This window comes from Trichosurus vulpecula, chromosome 4 (genome assembly GCF_011100635.1).
Source record: "Trichosurus vulpecula isolate mTriVul1 chromosome 4, mTriVul1.pri, whole genome shotgun sequence".
In the NCBI taxonomy this organism is placed as follows: domain Eukaryota; kingdom Metazoa; phylum Chordata; class Mammalia; order Diprotodontia; family Phalangeridae; genus Trichosurus; species Trichosurus vulpecula.
In genome coordinates, this window is record NC_050576.1 from 354,252,778 (window position 1) to 354,275,691 (window position 22,914).

The 22,914-nt window shown below is 35.4% G+C and overlaps 1 protein-coding gene across 1 annotated transcript; it reads left to right on the plus strand.

Annotated features, from left to right (window-relative positions):
* The first annotated feature begins 6 nt into the window (after positions 1-6).
* LOC118847239 (ribosomal oxygenase 2-like) lies at positions 7-20,599 on the plus strand. The gene is given in 3 exon segments (XM_036755764.1): positions 7-82; positions 19,060-19,188; positions 19,191-20,599. Coding segments are annotated over 3 exon segments (1,614 nt in total).
* Positions 20,600-22,914: the final 2,315 nt, after the last annotated feature.

Consider the following 22,914-nt stretch of genomic DNA (forward strand, 5'->3'; position numbering starts at 1 on the left):
TCAAAGATGCACCTGCTGCTGAAAAGCTATCTGTCAAAAGAAGTCCTGAAGAGAACTCTGTTGTCTTCCTTCCACAGTGATGGTAATTGATATGCCATGAGGATAAACCAAGACTTCAAAAGAATGTCATAGGCAATCAGATTCCAACACATTCATCTTAAAACTTTGCAAACTATGCTATATTCTTTAGTAAACTGTACTTTGATACATAAGTTATATGTTAGCCTATCCATACCCCACCCACCCCCCAAGAATTACGAGATATAACCATCCATTTAGATAGCATTAAGAAGAAAGATTGATCATCTCTCCAACCCCTGAAAGTATTTCCTTGAATCTAGGCCAGAGTGAAAGGAAAGAGTCTCCTATTTTGTTGTCCAGGAAGAATGAGAAAGCAGAGCAGGGCCCCAAAGCTTCTGCTTTCCTAATTAATTACAAAGAAAAACATCAAGGTAGAGAACAAGAGAACTCAGAAGATTTGTGGTTTTAAGTCCACTCAACAATTTGTTTTCATTAAGTCACATGCACAGATTTAGCATGAGGTTAGTTCTGCCCACTTGAGAATTAGGCAACATCTGTGTTATACATTCTAATCTCTGCTAGATCTGAAGGTCAGTGAAAATGTCCCTTCTTTTCCTTGAACAAGTCAGTTTTTAATGAAAGAAGCTGAGTCCCATTAAAAAATAGAAATCTGCCTTCTCAATCTAGTTGACATGATTTGTTGAGTCTCACTTTCCTGCCTACTGCCAAGTGGGTGAAGGATGATATATTATGTCCCCCATTTCAAATGACTAGAAGGTTAATGGATGTTAGTTGAAAAATATTCTATTGACAAGAATGGCTAAGCAAGATATATTCTAATGAATTGAAATGAGAAAAAATATTTTGGGCTAATCAAAATTTTGTAGTTCTAAAATAACTTTTGTTTAGGCTGAGAATTATTATGCACAAAGGGCTGTCGCACACCTAGTGGGACCTGACCTATTGTACAAATGTCATTTAATAAGATGAAATATAAATGATATCCCAGTTTTAATCTTCTATTAGTAGGTGGTCAATATTTATGGGACCAAGCATCCAGACACCAAATACAGATTCTTATACATATATGTGTGTATGTATGTATGTCTTTAAAGTTTTTTCCAAGATAGTTTAAAAACTAGTAAAGAAAATTATTAAGTAGCAAATTTGTTCCTAAAGAAGGGCACAGTGGAGTCTCATTTGGAGCAGGAAAAGAAAAAACAAGAGCAGGGTTATCTGATCCTATTAAATATGTAAGCCAGTAGAAACAGAACAATGAAACTAATAATGCCTTGCCTGATAATAAGGGAGCAAGCTGAACGATGAATCAGATAGTATGGTGGATAGTAATCCTGAAAATGTTGGGACTGATAACAAATAAAAAAAGAGCAAAGAGCCTACAGGCTGAAAGGCAAACAAATGAAAAGAGTAGAAAATAATAATAGGGACAAGGATGGGGAATTAGGTAATGTAGACAAGCTTATCTTTAAGAGAAATGAAGGAATAATGAATTAGCTAAGTTTATTCAGAGGGAACATGCACTGAATTAGAAAAAGACATTAGCCCAAGCTTGTTGATACATTAAAAATCACAATCTGAAAGTTTTTGTTAACCAGTCTTAACAGAAAAACCAGTATTGAATGATTAATATTTTAGTACATGATATACACAATACATATATATATATATATACATATGTGTGTGTGTGTCTTTATATTCATATCTTTTCTATATGTGTATACATAAACATTTATAGAATCAGAAGTAGCCCTTGAGTTGATCATCTAGCCACCTCTCCTCTTTGTTGAATAGTCAAGGGTCAGTTATATATTACTTGTAGTCATTTAGGAGGAGAGGAAATTTCTATACCTGGGTTTAAAAAAAAGATTCAGAAGCTATCTAAACCAAAAATGAACACTAGAAAGCCATCTAATTATAGATAATTATTGCTAGCTATTCATGTATCAATATCACATTAGTTAATTTTTCTCAGTTAGATTTTAAGTATTCTTTTAAATGAATTTTGAAGCCTCAAAAATAACATTATGCTTACATAAAGTGGATTGACTCCCACCCAACTCTATTGGGGCCAGGTCTGTTACAATTCCATATGCTATAATTTGAGTGTGGTTGTGAATGTCTCTCCTCTGCCAATTAATTTGAGCCCCTACAGATTATATTCCCCCATTTTATGGGTCCAGTGATTAGTGATACAGTTCTACTTAACTACTTAACATTGGATTATCTTTTACAAAGGCACATTTCCTTCAAAGATATAGCCTGAATAAATATTTGAATATTTCTTCTAACACACTAGGGACATAAACACTAATTCCTCTACCTACCCTGCCACCATCCCTTCCTCAGTCTCTGGAAATGGGAGTGGGATTTGTATAACAGTTTAGCTTATTTCCTATAGATCATTAGTCCTACCAATTTCATGTTCAAAACCTTCTGGATTAGTGTCCTAGAGATCTAGACCTTTGGTACTCAAGGCTTAAATCCTGGGCTGGATACCTTGATTCTAGGACTCTCAGCTCCCTGTGGTTTGAACTCCCTGAAGACTCTACTCCCTGTACCTGCAATAAGAAATAATGAAGGTAAAGACCAAAACCCTGTTTCTATGAGACACATAGTATAAAGGAGAGATAAGGAGGCTATCCTTAGGCTCTCCCCCTCTTACCACCTGGAGTGAAGTGAAATAGCCCTTTACCTTCAGATAGAATGCATGAAAATCTCTCAACCCCCCCTTCGTTTTTTATGGCTAGGCAGATTTGAAGGTGCAGACAGTTTTGGATATGTATTCAAATGAAAAAGGCTGCAATCAACCACACTGCATACCAACACAGAATGTCTGTATATGCACCAGTCCTCCAATCTCCCAGAAGCATGGCCCTAAGTCACTTCCATATGGGTGACACCATCTTATATGATATAGCCATTTGTCAAACCCCCAGTTCAAATAAATTCAGAGACTTAATTACTATAATGAGTTCTTTATTTCTCTTTGTTGCATTATTTTTTATTTCTTTGCTTCTCCTTCCTTTCTTTCCTCTCTCCCTCTCTCCCTCCCTCCCTCCCTCCTTTCCTCCCCTTCTTCCTGCCTCCCTTCCTTTCTTCCTTTCTTCCTTCTCTCCATATCTCAGCCTGGAAATGAAGTGGCCACACACAAACCTGAACCCAATACTTTCTGATCAAAATGGCAGCTTTATCCTGCATTGTTTTTTTTTTTTTCATCCTGGGCCATTCCCACACCACTTCCTTCGTCTGGTGTTCCACTCCAAGGACCTCAGCATATAGGGTTCCAGACAATGAACACACCCCATCAACTGTAGCCTTATTATATCTCAGTACTTCTGAATCCTAGTTAGCCACCAACCTCAGACCCCCTAACTGCAGAGTCTGTAGGTATATACTACCATTCTCAGTGATTCATACCATTTTTCAAATCCTTGGGGATAAATTTGGATACTGTTTCTTTACTCCACTGAATTAACTGTCTTTCCTAGCTTGTGTTACCTGCCAATTTGATAAGTCTGTAATTTATGTCTTCATCCAACTCACTGATAAAAATATTGAACAGGACAGGATCTAGCTCTCAGCTCTAGGCAAACTACCAGAGACTTCTTTTTAAGCTGACATCAATCCATTAATCAAATGTGTAATTAACATCATTTCTCAAAATCCTGAAAATACCCTTTATTCCCCTGAGAATTATCATATGAAATTCACTTTTACACATTAGGACTTCAGTATATGTAGCTTTAATATTGTGCCTCCTAAAAAGATAAATATTATCTCTGTGATTCTGGAAACAAATAGAAAACAACCAGTCCAATTAATTAAAAAAACATACATTAGTTAATATTTCATGAGTAGTGAAGAATAAATGTTTATAAATTCCCAATTAAAAGAACTAAAATGATGCTATTTCTTTAATAAAAATTTATTTATTAATGTGTCAGTGACAGGTGATAATGCTTTGATAAATTGCATAGAGGTAAGAAAACTAATAAACCATTTACTCATAATACAGCATGAGTATCCCAAGAATCCCATGGTTCACCATTGCCATCTTTCCTAATCATTTGGCTTAATCTCTTGCTACTAACCGGAGCTGTTGAACTACTTAGCCTAGCCCAGTCTAGGTGTTCCTTACTATTGCTTGTCTACAGATTGCTGTCTGGACAAGACTGGTGTTTGGAACTTGACTCCAAACTACCTTATCCTTCCGTTCTTTGATTAGAATAGCCAGTAACACAAGGCACTCAGCTGGCTCTTGTGTGAATCAAAACTGAATAACATATAGTCAGTGTTCTCAAATGTCTGAGATTTAATAACACCTCTATTGTAAGCTGCTTGTGTCTGTACCATCTGTTTTATTGATGTGAAAACATACTCAAACACTTTATAAAAATTCACATCCATTAAAAGAGGCATAAGAATATATTTTTTCTATACTTATTGCAAATATGCTTTAAATTTTGTCTTTTACCGCTGTTTTCATGGAAACTTTTACCTCAACGTGGGAAGTTTTACCTCGCCTAAAATATAACTACAGATGATTTCTTTTTGTATTTTGCCTATGAAACATTTCTTCATAATGTCCAACAATAGTTAACATATTTTGACCCTATTTGCCCTGATATTATTTTTCTATGGTGGAGGTGAATATATGTAGATCACTGGTAGCACCTTAATTTTCTAGAATGAATCCTAATATGAATCCAATAGAGAGGTCTTTAGTGACATATTATATCCCACAAATATAAAGGTTTTGAGAAGATCACTTACAGGCGTGTAGACAAAAGAATGAGGCAAAAAAAAAAAAAAACAAACAATAAAAAAATACTTGTGGGAAGAGGCAAGTAGCCTTAGAGACATCATTTTGAAAATTTCCCAAATGACAACTCCCACAAAATGATATTAACTGGGATACAACTATACCTGAAGCAGTGTCTAGAATTTGTTGTTAAAATAAATTTTAGGAAATGAGGTGCTTTCTCCTCTGATCAATAAAAACCTTCTCTTTGCTTATATTGTTCCTGGAACCTGCCACAAACTGCTTTACAAACCCTCCCCCTCCCTTTTTTTCTGGATAGAAAGGCATGGATGTCAAGCTTGAAATTGCCAGTAGATAAAATTTTGTGTCATGTTTACCTGATTTCTGCATTATTTTTTTTACAGGTAAAATGAATTAAAGGTTAAATTAGTCCTATTTTCTTTGAGAGTGTTCATTTTGAGCTGAATTTAAAAGCTGAGATTCCCCAGAATTAATTCACTACTTTATACTGCATACTTTATATTAAATTTCATATATTACAGTAGATGATGGAGAAATTCCATTTGGATTTTTGAATTAAGTATTAAAATACATAAGAAATTAAGAACATTCTGTAAGTCACAACTATATTTTTATATTTCATAATTAAAATACTAAAATCTATATAGAAATGTTTTATTAAATAATTAAAAAGAATATATGCTGCAAAAAGAAAAAAATATAGTGAAATGTACATAGACATACAAATATAGTCAGTTCTGCTATAAAGTATTATGTATTTCTATTAAATCACTACTCTGCAAAGTCAATCAATAAAAACCACAGAGATTATGTGAAAAATGGAGTTAAGGGTACAACACTCAAAAACTTTGTCAGTGAAATAAAAATAAGATAGGAATCTAACAGCAATGGTAGTACATCTTTATACATCTTTAATGGGTTAAAAATACATAAATGCAACACAATAAAGGCAGTGTCAGGGGCTTAAACTTTTTCTGAGGCTGTCCCCCTGTTCCTATGAGGTCCTAGGCTGTCAAAGTTGATGGCTATGTAGAGAGAAGGTAGCCTTTGAGTGGCTATTCTGGGAAGAGGTGGGATTGATGGCTCAGAAGATGACACTTCACTTTGCAAAGGCCAGAACTGTGATTTATAGGAAAGTGGTATTGTCCAACCATGGACAATAAATAACATGGGCCATGAACTAAGTAAGGTAGCTGGTAGATGTTTGAAGGATCTCTCTCTCTCTCTCTCTCTCTCTCTCTCTTTCTCTCTCTTTCTCTCTTTTCATTTTGTTGACAGTTCAGCTGAGTGCAGTATGATGTTTCTTGTTAATAAAATCATACATAAGGAAATGGGAAATACATATTGTATTCATATTTTTTCCCCTAACATATCAATCACTTTTTAACATTCACATTTTCAGAACAAGCAGATTAACAGAAATAACTGTACACATTTTATAGAACTACATAATGTACCTAAATCTATCTTTCTTTTCTCTGTCTCTATCTGTATCTATGGTTCAAACTACATCTCTCTTTCCTCTAGCTCTAACTTTACATCCATTCCTATATTAATATGGATATTATATGAATAGAAATATATGTAAATTATATGTTTTATATGTAAATTATATGTGCATACGATATACATTTATATATGTACAGATTTTTATATGTGTATATATACATATACTTATCTATATCTACCTTATCAGATACTGAGGTTCAAAGTCATGTATGTGTATAATCCTTGTATATCAGAAGCTTTGTACATAGAAGGATCTTTTATGTTTTACAAGAACTCTCGTTTATTTAACTCAGGGCTGTCCAACCTTAGGTTTTTATTGAAATAATAAACAATATATTTTGACTTGCTATTTTAGTGAGAGCTCTGGGGCAGCTCAGCTTCCTTTACTAAAGCATTTATGTAAATTTCTATGCTTGTAGGCAGGCCGCATAAATCGCACTTGGGACTGCGGTTTGGACAGCCCTCCTCTCACCTGTTTCTCCCATCTAGATGATCTGGACACTTTAATATTTGACATAACACCTTCTCTGGGGGTAGTTATCAATTTCCCTCATGAGCATACACCCATTTAAGGCTTAATATTTCAGCAAACATTTATTAAGTACTTATTGTGAGTACATGGTAGGTGCTGAGGCTACAAAGATAAACAAAACAAAACGAACATTTTCTGCCATCTAGATAGTTATATTCTACCCATGGTTGTGTCAGAGCCAGTTTCTACCCCCTCCAAAGAACCACTCATTAAATTTTCAGTATGTACACTTACTGGCAAACCTACAAATCAAAGCTTTATCTATCTATCTATCTATCTATCTATCTATCTATCTATCTATCTAGAATTATTGATGATGTGGACTTTAAGGAGGTAGATCACCAATGTGATACCCACAGTGGCTGCTATGAATATGCAGGCATATTCCCAGGTTTGAATTGCAAAATATAACACACTCTCTTGCTGAAAATGAAACCAAGCCATTTGTTGAAACACTAGAAAACCAAATCCATCATAGTAACGAAGAAGTCTATACACATTACCAATGCAGGGAGCACCTCCATCGCCAAGCCTTTCCTCCATCAGGCCTCCCCACAAACAAGATCCCTCAAGCAAAATCACTCCCTCTCTCACTCATGCTAGCTGCTCTGTCTCTGTCTATGTTTGTCTCTGTCTCTGTCTCTCCCAGTTTTGACTGCTGTGTCTCGCCCACTCACTTCTGGCTCCACCCCTTCCTGCCATCTATTCAGCAATCTCCTCCTACCACAGACTCATGTGACTCAGGCTTCCATGTGACTCAAGGGGTTAAAGCAGGTCACATAGGCCTATTAATGAATGGGCAAGATCTTCCCATTGCTTTAACATTTCAGGGAGGTATGGACAAAGTGTTAAAAAACATATTAAACATAAAAGTTTGTTCTGAATACATTTTTCCTCATGGGAGTGCCCACTGTTATATATTACATCAGACTGCTGATTCTACTAAAACTGGAAACCTGAACAGATTTTTTTGTTTGTTTGTTTAAGGGATATATAGACACTGGCAAGATTATTGTTCTTGACTATAGAAAATAACATTATATATGAGTGAGCAAATCTGCCTTTAGAGGCCTGCATACTGTTAGCTATAATCCAGACCTTATTAGGATTCCACCAGAGCCTACAGGAGAATTGTTTGGCTTCTTTTATGGGCTTGAATCATTATGTCATTTCACTTCTTACTGACACCCTCAGATCCCAACAACTGGTGGTTGCTCATTACTAGTACTTTAATCTGTCTTCCATTGATTCACTGTTCTTTTCTCTGCCATTTCCTCCCCAGCACTTCTCAGATTCCAATAGAGGGTGCTTATTTGCTGAGCCATCACTAGCAATTTGGATATCCTGAACAACCAACACAGAATATACACTAAAATTAAAATTATTGATTAAAATAATACAAGAAATAATAAAAACACATTCAACTTAGCAGAAGTAATTACTATAATTGTTTATAGATGTAAGTTCTTGAAAATTACATTATGCTGGTTGTCCTACTTTATTCTTACTAACTAGGCAGTAAGTTCAGTTTTTTCGGATTAGTGCTTGTCTTCCTCCCTTCCTTTCTTCCTCCCTTCCTTTCTTCCTTCCTTCCTTCCTTCCTTCTTTTTCTTCTTCCTTCCTTCCTTCCTTCCTTCCTTCCTTGTTATGCACAAACCAATAGTGCTAGACCTGTCCAAACTTAGCGAGTTCGAACCTGAGATAACAAAAATACATGTTACCACTAAACTCTTGAAGTGTTTCCATTTTGAAATGACATGGTTGTTTGAGTTTAATGGCATAGCCTTTAACAAACCATGATTATTTCCATGTGATAAGGAGATGTATGAATAACAGTTTATTGTTAATCTTCTCTAAAGAATAATCTTAGAAAGATTCAAATGGACTTTTGGCAAGTAAAGATTATAAAATTATAAGGGAAAACCATATCACTCCATAATTATAGTAACTGGCATTTAAATTCATAGCACTTTAATGTTTACAAAGTACTTAACAAATATTATCTCATTTCACCCTCATAATAAGTAGTTAATATTATTATCCCCATTTTAAAGATGTAGAAATTGAAGTATATAGATGTAAGTTCATGTGTCCATGGTCACACAGCTTATAAGTATCTGAGTCACAATTTGAACTCAGATCTTTCTGATTCAATATCTAGCTTTCTAATTTTCTATGATAACTAGGTATTATCCTTCTAAGAATATTTCAACCATTTTTATACATTTTGATATAATAATGGATCCAATATTTCATCAGGGTATGTGTTATTTCTCTTGATAAAGATTGAAATTCATCATCACTTCCAAATTCATGATTTCAGTGGTAGTGATGGTAGTAAATCCTCCATAGATTTTCTATATATAGCCAAAGCAAGCCATATACCACATAGCTCTGCTGGATTCTTCATCTGTTTTCACATTTGTTCAGCATGTTGGTAGTTTGGTCTCATTGGTTCTATGGAAGTAAACTATCATTATACACAGACATGCATACATACATATATATATCTCACACATATATACACATATACATATGTGTGTTTGTGTGTGTATGTGTGTGCATATATATATATATATATATTATCAGGTTTCACACAGCCCTTTGCCATGGGATGGATTAATGTCTACTTGACTCATCCAGATTATTACAAAAAAATGTTTCAAATAATAAATGTTAAAAGTGAATATATATATATATATATATCACTTAATGTGTTAGATCTTTTCATAGCATAATAAAACACAAATGTTCAAGTTAAAAGATGTTCACCTTTTAAATAATACATATATTTGATTTGCCTGGGTTGATGAATCTCTAATGAATAACCATATACATTGATAAAAAGAACCCTACACCCCCAAAAGAATGCACTATGATCATCTTCTGTACAGAGTCAACATAGAAATGGCTCCAGGTAATTCATTACTGTAAGAGTAAATTATGTTATCTTTAGCATTACAGATGTCCTGCACATTTAAAAATGAAAAGCCTTTGCAATTTAAAAAAATGTTATTTTCTCAATGCAGTAAATGAATAGGTTCTTTTATTCAATCAATTGTCTCTTGAGCCTGATGGAGATGGACATGTCATAAAATCATCTCTCTAGACTATTGGGCTCCTGCTGTTGTTCTTTATTGGAAATAATAAACCACTTTCAAAATCTTAAAATAACATTAAGAAGTACTGGATGAAGTTGTATAATTCTAATTAGCTAGTATTTTACTCACATTAATTGTTACCCAAAATACTTTATAGATCTAAAATCTGAACTAATCTAAATCAGTAATTTAGAATGACCTAAAATTGGGAAAATTGAGAAGAAACAAAGGAAAAAAAAAAGAATTACACCTAAGGTCAATTACCCATATCCTTAATGAATATGGAATGACTAGAATTTAAGTATGTGTTTAAGATAGTTTATTTAAGTTGAACAATATAGTTTCATTCATTTGAATTTACTTCAGCTGTTTGTTTCCACGTGGTTGATATATCAATATAACAACAACAACAACTAAGATTTATATGGTACTATGTGCCAGGAATTGTGCTAAGGGCTTTACAATTATTATCTCATTTAAGCCTCACAACAATCCTGTATTGTCCTTATTTTATAAACGAGGAAACTGAGGCAAACAAAGGTTAAGTGGCTTGTCCAGGGTCATGCCCTAGTGTCTGAGACTGAATTTGAACTCAGGTCTTCCTGACTCCATCTGCAACATTCTATTAGCACTTTAGACAATTTAAAAACAATATAACAAATAAAATCGGCATTTTCTTGAAGAAAAAAATCAAATATAAAAAATGTAATTTATTACTAAATGAAGAAAAAGATCTATTTGTGCTAGTAAGATTTTCAACAAAACTCAATAATTTTAGGAACTAAAAGAAAGAACATCAAATTGCTATTAGCTTCTAATTGACATAACTAGTTTTGCAGGTCCAAATATTTTATAAAAATATGAGTGCAATCTTAAGTATTAAGAAATTATCTCTCCTCTTACCCTGGACAATTTTTCAGTGTTAATAGTGAGTTTTTTTGTTTGGTGTTTGGTTTGACTCTTTTTTCTTAGATAGGCAACATATTATAGTGGATAGGGAAGTGGTCTTGGGGCCAAGAAAACATGAGATAAAGCCATACTTCTGACAGTAGATATGTGATCGTGGGCAAGTTATTTGATCTTTCAGTGCCATATTCAAGAAAATGTTTGAGTTCGAATTGTCCACATTAAGGTTCAAACCCAAATAAACAAATCTATGAAAACAATAACAGTATTTTTTACTAGATACTTTTCTGGCCCTTCATTGGAAATACACATGTACATACACAAGAAACAGTGTTGCATGATGGATAGAGAACTGACCTCAGAGCCAGGAGAGTCATCAATTCCAGTCTGTTTCCTTAAATGGTTATAGAGTTTTCTCACAGCATAATTCCCTATTTGAATGACATCACAGATTTGGCCCCTAACCCTATCAATGCATATACCTTACTTTCCAATCTATAATTTTTTTTCCTATAAAGAGTCCTGACAATATCACTGCACTGTTCAAACTCTGGTGAATTCATAATATCTCTAAGATAAAATGTAAATATCTCTGTTTAGTATTTAAAGCCCATTACAACCTAGCTACAATGCCTCATTCTAGTTTTGTTATATATTATTTACATACACTCTGTGGTACATTCCAATTTATCTTCTTGCTGTTTACTGATATACTGTATTCCATATCCTCTCTCCACACTTTTACATCCATCCTCCATATCTTACATGCACCTGGCTTTCACCATTAAGGACCCTCAGTTTCATTTAAAGCTTTACTCAAGCAAACCTTCTAAAAAAGGCCATTCCTGATTCCCCTATAGCTTCCAGTGCTTTTCCCCTCACCAAATTATTTCACATTTATTTTGAGTATTTTTTAACTTATTTATAGTTTACATGTTGTTTGTCCTCATAGAACACAAACTCCTTCAAGATCATGGGTTCATTTTGTGTTTTCATCTTTGATCAGTAAAGGCTTAATAAGTACTCGGGAATGTATGGATTGATTGATAAGTCTGAATGTATTTTCTAAGTTGCGTTGGATTAATAAACATTCAACATGAAGTTTTAATTCTTGTGAATTCTTTCATGTTCAAAACAGGCAAGAACTGAGAAGCAAAGTAATTTCTGTCCTAAATAATGCCTCACTTTTCAAACTTAGAAATGTAGGAAAGTAATTCCCAATTGTAGACATTGTTGAGAACTGTTGACAATGGTCCTGAAATATATTCAGTTAATTATTTATTATACATATGCACTAAAGCCTTTTTTTTTGTTTCTAAATATGAGTTGCTATGAGAGATAGTCATTTTTTTTTCCTCTCTTCCTGTATCTTCTGTTAAAGTCCTGCTGTGATCTCTCATCGTGATAATTGGCTCCTTGAAGGCAAGCTCTGGTAGGACATTTTCCAAAAAGGAAAAGCACTGAATGTGGGTACAGAGCAGACTAGCTAAGTGGAAAGACAACAATTACCAGAAGTTTGGCATCCAAGTGCTAAATTTATATAGTCACAGCAAGTCTCCAAGACTGTCTAATAAAGTAAAGAGGCATTTCAATTTTTATCTATGAAGGTGAAAAGAGTACTTGTCCCAGTGAAATCACAGATCCTAGAAGAAATACAAAGACAAAGTTATGAGGGTAATAATTGTGAAAGACAACAATATTCTATAGTATATGGTATTCTAAAGTATAGAATATACTTTAAATCTGAATTTTGTACTATTGTGCTACCCTGTCATGTATGTTATTTCATCAGAAATTCACTTTAACTATTCTATTTTAAGTTAATATGGTTCATACTTGCATATCTTAAGTAATTGAATCTCTTTTCTAAAACTATGAAAGTAAATGTTATTTTTTCTCTACTTAACCTTTCTGAATTTAGCATGTGCAAAAACCATAAAAGTGAGAGAAATGTCAACAGCAACATTAAATGGAATAGAAGCAAAATACAGAATATTAGAAAGAACTTTGGTCAGCTGAGACCAGTTGAGCATTATAGACTTGAGAATTAATTTTAAGAACAGTATTTTTGGAAATAGCATAATGAAATTTTTCTGATGGGGGATTTTTAGAAAAAAAAAGACAACTACTTTCAGGCTTTTGAGATCTAATCCACTTGCTAATTCGTTAACATTCAACCTTAAAGTTAAATTAAGCAGGACAGAACACTCTTCTAAGATCATTTTGAGTAATTCAATTTAGTTCAACAAGAGTCTGTTGAATTCCTGGGTTTTATAGGAAGACATTAAGTGTCATGATGCTGAACATGTTTCATTCATTCATTTACTCATGCATTCATTAATTCATTCATTAAAGAATATGTATTACCTAAATGCCTCCAGTGCTGAAGAAAGTGCTCTGGACACAATACATTCTTAATGTACACATACTCAATTCAATCCACTCATTCATTCCACAAATCTTTATCCAGTACTTGTTATATATGTGAGGCACTCCATGAGGCATTTTAACAATGAAAAGCTATAAAATGGTCCCTGGTTTCAAGTGGTTTAAGTACCATGTGCATGATTCACAGAACCAGCTCTGCTTGGTTATTATCAAGCTTATGAGTAAAATGCTAAGCAGTTGATTTCTCTGTGTAGTTATGTGATGTATTGTTGGATGACAGGCCATCATTAGGGAAGGATACTGTGTATAAACTGGGAAAGGCATTTTAGGGTAGTATCTTTAGATCTCAGTTTTCATCTATAAAGGAAAATGAAAGAAAACAAAAGTAGAAATTATTTATTTTAAAGAGAGACAAGTGACATTGATACTCAAGATGAGAACAAGCACATCATAGCAAGGTGCTGTCTTGCCCTCAATAACCTACAATTTTTTTTCTTAAAATTAAGGCAAAGCAACATCAGTGAAAACATCTACATCATAGGAATACAATTTTTTATTTAATCGTGTGAAGACTTTTAACTCCATATGAGTGCAGGGAATGTTGCTTCTGAGACCTTAGGGAGGGCACAGTTTTAGTGGTGAATAGTTGAATGCACTGGTATATTATTTCACTATAGTGAAATAAGTGTGAAGAAATGTTCATAATATGAGAATCATTCTGAAAGCTCCTGGGCAGGGAATTAGGGCTTCCTGTGGTATTGTGTTCAAAGATTGGAAGATTACTAAGTTTGGAAAGAGATGATGAAATCTCCATGGTAATGATAACAGTTGAAATTCTCTGACATAATAGAAATGGAGTTCAGCTATTATTTACAAAGAATAATTAGTTGAAAAAGGAAGCTAGCAGAAGGCATACTTCTCCACTAAGTTGTCTTATTCCATTTTCTACCTCTTCTTGAATATTTTTAAATCATTTATTCTGGATGTCTGAATTTCTAGTTATTACGATTGCTTGGAATCTCATTCAAAAGAAAATAAACTACACCATAAAATATTTACAAAAATAATGATAATAGACATGCATTTAGCTTTTTCAGGTTTGCAAAATATGTTACATATTAAACCATTTGATCCTTACAGATTCCTGTGAGGTAGGTGATATTATTGTTCCTATTTTACAGATGAAAAAACTGATGCTGAAAGAGTTTGAGACTTTTCCAGGGTCACACAGATAATAAGTATCTAAGGAAGGAATTGAGGTCAGGTCTTTCCCAATCCAAGCTGAAGGCTCTGTCTCCCTATTGGGTTCTTCATCTATCTGTAATAGGAGTTAGAAAAGACCTCCTGAGATGAAAAGGATCATTAAATCTCTTTCTACCTGTATTTTTAGTTTTATATTTTTTGTTTTTGTGAATAAGATTTTTTCCGACACTAGTTTAATGGAAAACATAATGTAACTGAAAAGCACTAGAATCTTTTTGTTTCCAATTGTAATGATTATTTCTTTCTTCCCCCAAAGCCAAGAGTCACTTTCCTGCGTTAGCCATTACTTGATCATGAATGTAAGTATACCATTATTTGTTTGGATCTTGTAACCCTCAGAGTGATCACAAAACACAGTAGAGATATGTCTATAACAATCTAAGAGGTGTTTTAAAGTTATTGATTAAAATCTCTGGTATGAACATTATTTTCTGGTAATTTTTTTCAATTGTTCTAATAGTCAATGAAGGATTCATAGAATGAAGTTGATCGCGAAGGTGTTTTCAAAAACGAGAAGGGAAAATCTGAGTTCTTGGCTTCATGAATTTTTCATGAGTCCTAACATAGCATAGGAGAAAGGTTTGGAATAGAGATATACTGCTTTGGTAAGCATTTGAACATTAATGCTGCTATTTCAGGGAAACTCTGACATGACCCTCTCTGTTGTACTGAGATAAATGCTTCCTATTTTATCTGGAAAAAAGGGTGAAGAGATCAAGCTCCCTTTAGGAGCTACAAAGAATTATTAGTAACAAGACATAAAATTAAATTACAGAACTCATCCAAATTCTTATTTAGTACCAAGGAAGATGAACAAAATATCATTTATAAGGACATTTATAATAAAAACAAAAGTCACCAAATATCTTGGAATTAGTTCAACTAGAAATACACATGATCTGTATAATACCAACTTGGGAAATGATAGTGCCTTTTATAAATAGAGACCAAATAATTGCAGAATCATTCAATATTCTTTGATTGGTAAGATTAAAGTAGTAAAAATTTAAATAATCCCCAAATAATTTTACATATTTAATGAAATACCAATAAAATAACAATGAATTTCTTTAAATTTAGGGTTGAGAAAATGTATAATGACTTCTTTTTTAAAGTGGAAAAAAGTTTTCTCATAGACTATAAATAATATTGTTCAATAGTTATCCTTCAAACAATCAGATGCTGAGCAAAATATAGAGAAACTGATAAATAGATGATAATAGAGAAATCAGACATCTCAAATATGTTCCAAAGATTAGGGTTTGATGGGCGGAGGTGGAGCCAAGATGGCCGCATGAAGGCAGCTTCTTACTGGAGCTCTCTCACAAGGTCTGTCAGATTCCCACAAAAAAGTGAATTTGAGCAGATTTGAGAGAGTCAGAAACCGCGAGCAGTCTGTATGGGGCAAATTTGAGAGCCAGGAGAGTCTGAAAGGCCGAAGGCACGAATCTGTACACTCGGAGAGTGCTCAGCGCGGAGCTGCTGCAGACCAAAGCAGAATCGGCTGGCCGGGAAATCCACGTGGGAGACACGCTGGGAGAAAGCTGGGTGCCCAAAACCGGTGGAGATCCCCAGGCATCCCAACACAGGACGGCAGTCTGTGGAAGCCACGAGAGGCAGCACAACGCCAGTGGCCAGGAAATACCAACTTCTGACGCTTACAGCCCAGAAACTTGGCTTCTTGAACTTCCGTGAGACATAATGGCCAGGTAAATGGCTCTAATCCCTCCCCCCCTCACCCAGAGAATTCCTCAGGGGGGAAAAAATGGAACAGAGGAGAAATAAGTGGGGCTTCAGTGGACAAATAGTAGAAGTTCATTAGTCCCAGAAGGGCAGAGTTGGCAGGGGTCAACACCAGGATCCCAGATTTAATCTTGCTCGCCCAGGGGAAGAGCCAGAGATCAGCTCAATCAACAAACAGCTGATACCATTGCTGAAGAGAAAGTGCTGGAGAGCAACCATAGGGAGTGAGACTGAGACGCCAGGGAGCCAGAACCCTCCCCCACACCTCAGGAAACTGAAGGCTATAATTCTAGACTCACAATCCCCAGAATAAGAAATCTGGGACAGAGAGCCCTGAGCCCCATAGGCAGTTATTTGTTCTAAAGCCAGGAAAAGGCAAAACAACAAACATGAAGAAGAACACAAAAAGACTGAGGAAAATAGATTCTTTTTATGGAGACAGGCAGGATCAAAATACCAATATGGAAGAGGACAGTAATGACACGATAGACGTGTCTGATACCTCAAAAGATAATGTGAACTGGTCTCCAGCCCAAAAAGCATTGCTGGAAGAGCTAAAAGAGGATTTTAAAAACCAAATTAGGGAGCTAAAAGAAGATGAAATCAAGTCCCTAAAGAACAAGATTGGTGAAATGGCTATGGAGATTCAGAATCTAAAGAGAGAAAATGACACCCTGAGAGGTAAAATCAACCAATTGGAAAAGGAGACTCAAAAGCAAAATGAAAACACTAACTCATTAAAAATTAGAGTTGAGCAAGTGGAAGCTAATGAATCTATGAGGCACCAAGAAGTAGTAAAGCAAAACATTAAGAATGAAAAAAATAGAAAAAAAATGTGAAATACCTGATTGGGAAAACAACTGACCTGGAAAATAGATCCAGGAGAGACAATTTAAGAGTTATTGGTCTACCGGAAATCCACGATGAAAAAAGGAGCCTTGACAGTGTCTTCGAAGAAGTTATCAAAGACAACTGCCCAGAGGTCCTAGAACCAGAGGGCAAAATAGTCATTGAATGAATTCACCGATCACCCCCTGAAAGAGATCCCAAACTGAAAACACCAAGAAATATTATAGCCAAATTTCAGAACTATAAACTCAAGGAGAAAATACTGCAAGCAGCCAAAAAGAAGAAATTCACATATTGTGGAACTACAGTAAGGATCATGCAGGATATCTCAGCTTCCACATTAAAAGACAGGAGAAATTGGAATATGATATTCCGAAGGGCAAAGGAGCTGGGACTACAACCAAGGATCAACTACCCAGCAAAACTGAACATAATTTTTTCAGGCAAGGAGGTGGACATTCAATGAAATAAGGGAATTCCAGACCTTCCTGATGAAAAGGCCAGAACTCAATGGAAAATTTGATCTCCAAATACAAAACTCAAGAGAGACATAAAAAGGTAACCAGGGGGAAAACCCCACAAACCTTATTAACCAATAAGGGCACGTTGTTTGCATCTTTATGTGGGATTATATCATCTTATGTATGTTTTATATACATACATATACATATATATGTATGTATATGTGTATATATATATATACACATATATATATATGTCAGTCTTGAGAATGGTACTCGTATTTTGACAATTGAAAGGGATATACATAGGTTGTGAATGCCTGTGTAAATTAACTGATGTAAAGATAAAAAAAATATAAGTAAGAGATATAAAGGGAGGGCTATGAGAGAAGAGGTAAGGAGGTAGTAGAAAAGGGTAAATTACACCAAATGAAGTAGCACAAAAACATATTATAGTAGAGGAGAAGAAGGGAGGGAGAAGAGCAGTATTTGAGCTTTACTGTCATCTGATCTAGTTCAAGAAGGGAATAACCTACCCCGATAAGTTTAGAAATCTAACTTGTTCTACAGGAAGTAGGAGGGGAAGGGTGGAAAAGGTAGGGGGGTGGTCAGAAGGGAGGGGAGAAGTAGCAAGTGGGAAATGGTAAGATAAGGGAGGGGAATAAAGAGGGAGGGTAAACTGAGGAAGGCCATGGTCAAAAGCAAAATTTTGTTGAGGAGTAGAAGGGGAAAGGGAGAAATAAAAGCATAAACAGGGGGAACTAGGATGGAGAAAAAGACACAGATAGAAATTATAACTTCAAACGTGAAGGGGATGAACACTCTCATAAAACAGAAGCGGATAGCAGAATGGATTATAAACCATAATCCTACAATATGCTGTCTACAAGAAACGCATTTGAAACAGGGGGATACATGTAGGATCAAGGTAAAAGGCTGGAGTAAAATATATTGTGCCTCAGCTAAAGTAAAAAAAGGCAGGTGTAGCAATCCTCATCTCAGACAAAGCAAAAGTAAATATAGATTTAATTAAAAGAGATAAGGAAGGACATTATATCCTGCTAAAAGGCACCATAAACAATGAAGCAATATCATTGCTTAACATATATGCACCAAGTGGTAACACATACAAATTCTTAGAGGAGAGGTTAAGGGAGTTGCAGGAAGAAATAGACAGCAAAACTATAATATTGGGAGACCTCAACCTCCCCCTTTCTGAACTTGATACATCTAACCTCAAAATAAATAAGAAAAAAGTTAAGGAGGTAAACAGGATTTTAGAAAAGGCAGATATGATAGACCTCTGGAGAAAACTGAATGGGGATAAAAAGGAATATACTTTCTTCTCAGCGGTAGATGGCACATACTCAAAAATTGACCATGTACTAGGGCATAAAAACCTCACAATCCAGTGCAGAAAAGCAGAAGTAGTCAATGCATCCTTTTCAGATCATGATGCAATAAGAATCATTTTTAATAAAGAATCATGGAAAAAGGCCGCAGCACGCCACCCCCGAGCATGGCCACGCCATCTCCGCCCCGGGCCAGCGGCTGCTTCCGCCGCCTCTTCCTTCTGCACGTGGCATTTGGGGCCACATGCAATAGGCCCCGCCAGACCATGTCCAGGGATGGGACAAATGCAGATGTGGCCATGGAAGGAGGGCCTAGTCCTTGTAAGCATGTGAAGGTGGAGGCAGTTGTTCCTGCTTCACCTTTGAACTTTGACAGCCCTGATGCTCTCTTTGAGAGCTTGATATTTCCCATCAAGATAGAGACTTTTTTCAAGGAATACTGGGAGCAGAAGCCCCTTCTAATTCAGAGAGATGACCCTTTACTGGCTGCTTACTTTCAGTCCCTTTTCCAGTTAACAGATTTGAAGAATCTATGCAGACTGGGGATGTACTATGGAAGAGATATAAATGTGTGCCGATGTGTGAATGGCTGGAAGAAGGTGTTAAATAGGGGTAGCAAAGTACACTACCTCCAACTGAGAAAAGATTTTGATCAGAGAAGGGCAACTATCCAGTTCCACCAGCCTCAGAGATTTAAGGATGAGCTGTGGAAAATCCAGGAGAAGGTAGAATGTTTTTTTGGATCTCTGATTGGATCTAATGTTTACTTAACTCCCTCAGAGTCCCAGGGCTCGCCTCCTCATTATGATGATATTGAGGTGTTCATCTTGCAACTGGAAGGAAAGAAATGCTGGCGCCTGTACCAACCCACTGTGCCCCTTGCTCATGAGTACAATGTGGAGGCAGAAGACAGGATTGGGGCACCAACACATGAGTTCACATTAAAGCCAGGGGATTTGCTATATTTCGCCCGAGGGACCATCCATCAAGCTGACACTCCTCCTGGACTAGCCCATTCTACTCATGTGACCATCAGCACCTACCAGAACAATTCATGGGGAGATTTTCTTCTGGATGTGATTCCTGGGCTTCTCTTTGATACTGCAAAGAAAGAAGTAAAATTTCGGACTAGCATACCACGGCAACTACTTATGCAGGTGGATGACATAACTATTGCAACAAAGAGATTAAGTGGCTTTCTGAGGACTCTTGCAGACCAGTTGGAGGGTACCAGAGACCTGAGATCATCTGAAATGAAGAAGGATTTCATTAGGAGCAGATTGCCACCATACTATTTGGGTGATGGTTCCAATCTCTCCACCCCAGGTGGAAAGTTCCCAAGATTAAATGGCCAAGTAAGACTGCAATTTAAAGACCACATTGTTATGACAGTGGAGGCAGACAAGGATGTTTATGATGAGACTCAAGAACAAATGGTTTACATCTATCATTCTTTGAGGAATAAGCGGGAGACACACATGATGTTTGGAAATGACAAAGAAACAGCAGAGGCTCTTGGACTTCACTTCCCTTTATCTCATAAGTATGCCCTGAAACAACTTTGGAGTTCTGAAATTATTTCTGTTAAGGAACTGAAACGTAATACAGATGAAGAGAAAGAAAACTTGGTGTTAGCACTCTGGACTGAATGCCTAGTGGAAGTAATCTAGTGCCTTTGTCAAGTCAGCACTTCCTATAAAAGGGTAAAACAATTTTTCCACTTACTTAATAAAGAATCATTTGCTATCTTTGCTTAGGCCACAGGGGGGAAAAAAAAACAAAAAAAACCGAAACAAAGAAACAAAAAAAAAAGGACCATGGAAAAATAAGCTAAAAACTAATTGGAAACTAATCTAATTCTAAAGAATGAGTGGGCAAAAGAACAAATCAGAGAAACAATTAATAACTTCATTCAAGAGAATGACAATAATGAAACAAGAAACCAAAACTTATGGGATGCAGCAAAGGCACTTCTTAGGGGAAGTTGTATATCCCTAAATGCTTACATGAATAAAACAGGGGAAAAGGAGATCAATGATCTGGGCATACAGCTGAAAAAGCTAGAAAAGGAGCAAATTGAAAACTCCCAATTAAATACCAAATTAGAAATACTGAAAATCAAAGGAGAGATTAATAAAATTGAAACCAAGAAAACTATTGAATTAATAAATAAAACAAAGAGCCGGTTTTATGAAAAAACCAATAAAATTGATAAACCTTTGGCAAATTTGATTAAAAAAAAAGAAAGAAGAAAATCAAATTACCAGTATGAAAAATGAAAAGGGTGAGTTCACCTCTAATGAAGAGGAAATCAAAACAATAATTAGGAATTATTTTGCCCAACTGTATGCCCATAAATTTGACAACCTTAGACATATGGATGAATATCTACAAAAAAATAAACTGCCCAGGTTAACAGAAAAGGAAATAAAATTTCTAAATAGCCCCATCTCAGAAAAAGAAATTGAGCATGTCATCATTGAACTCCTTAGGAAAAAATCTCCAGGGCCAGATGGTTTTACATGTGAGTTCTATCAAACATTTAAAGAACAACTAATTCCAATTCCTGGTAGACTATTTGAGATAATAGGTGAAGAAGGAGTCCTACCAAATTCTTTTTATGACACATATATGGTTCTAATACCCAAACCAGGTAGAGTCAAAACAGAGAAAGAAAATTATAGACCAATTTCCCTAATGAATATTGACGCAAAAATTTTAAATAAAATAGTAGCAAAAAGATTGCAGCAAATCAGCACGAGAATAATACACTATGACCAGGTAGGATTTATTCCAGGAATGCAAGGCTGGTTCAATGTTAGGAAAACTATTAGCATAATTGACCATATCAACAACAAAACTAGCAGAAACCATATTATCATCTCAATAGACGCAGAAAAAGCCTTTGACAAAATACAACACCCATTCCTACTAAAAACAGTAGAAAGCATAGGAATAAATGGAACCTTCCTTAAAATTATAAATAGCATCTACCTAAAACCATCAACAAGCATTATTTGTAATGGGGATAAGCTAGATGCATTCCCAATAAGATCAGGGGTGAAACAAGGATGTCCATTATCACCCCTATTATTCAATTTGGTACTAGAAACCTTACCTGTAGCAATAAGAGAAGAAAAAGAAATTAGAGGAATTAGAATAGGAAAAGAAGAAACTAAATTATCACTTTTTGCAGATGATATGATGATTTATTTAGAGAGTCCTAGTGAATCAAGTAAAAAACTACTTGAAATAATAAACAACTTTAGCAAAGCTGCAGGATATAAAGTAAATCCACATAAATCTTTGGCATTTCTGTAGATTACTAACAAAGCCCAACAGCAAGAGATAGAAAAAGAAATTCCATTCAAAGTTACTGTAGACACTATAAAATATTTGGGAGTCAATTTGCCAAGACAAACCCAGTGCCTATATGAACATAACTATGACACACTTTTCACGCGAATAAAGGGAGATCTAAATAAATGGAAAAATATCAGTTGCTCATGGTGAGGCTGAGCTAATATAATAAAAATGTCAACTTTACCTAAATTAATCTATCTATTCAGTGCCATACCAATCGAACTACCAAAAAATTATTTTACTGAGCTGGACAAAATAATAACAAAATTCATCTGGAAAAACAAGAAGTCTAGCATATCTAGGGTATTAATGAAAAGAAATGCTAGAGAAGGTGGCCTAGCCATACCAGATATTAAACTGTACTACAGAGCAGCAGTCAGCAAAACTACCTGGTACTGGCTCAGAAACAGAGGTGTGGATCCGTGGAATAGGATAGGTACACAAGATGGAGAAGCAACAACAATAGCAATCTACTCTTTGATAAACCCAAAGAGGCCAGCTTCTGGTCTAAGAATTCACTATTTCACAAAAACTGCTGGGAAAATTGGAAAATGGTAGGGGAGAAAATGGGCATAGACCGATATCTTACACCATATACCAGAATAAAGTCAAAATGGGTTCA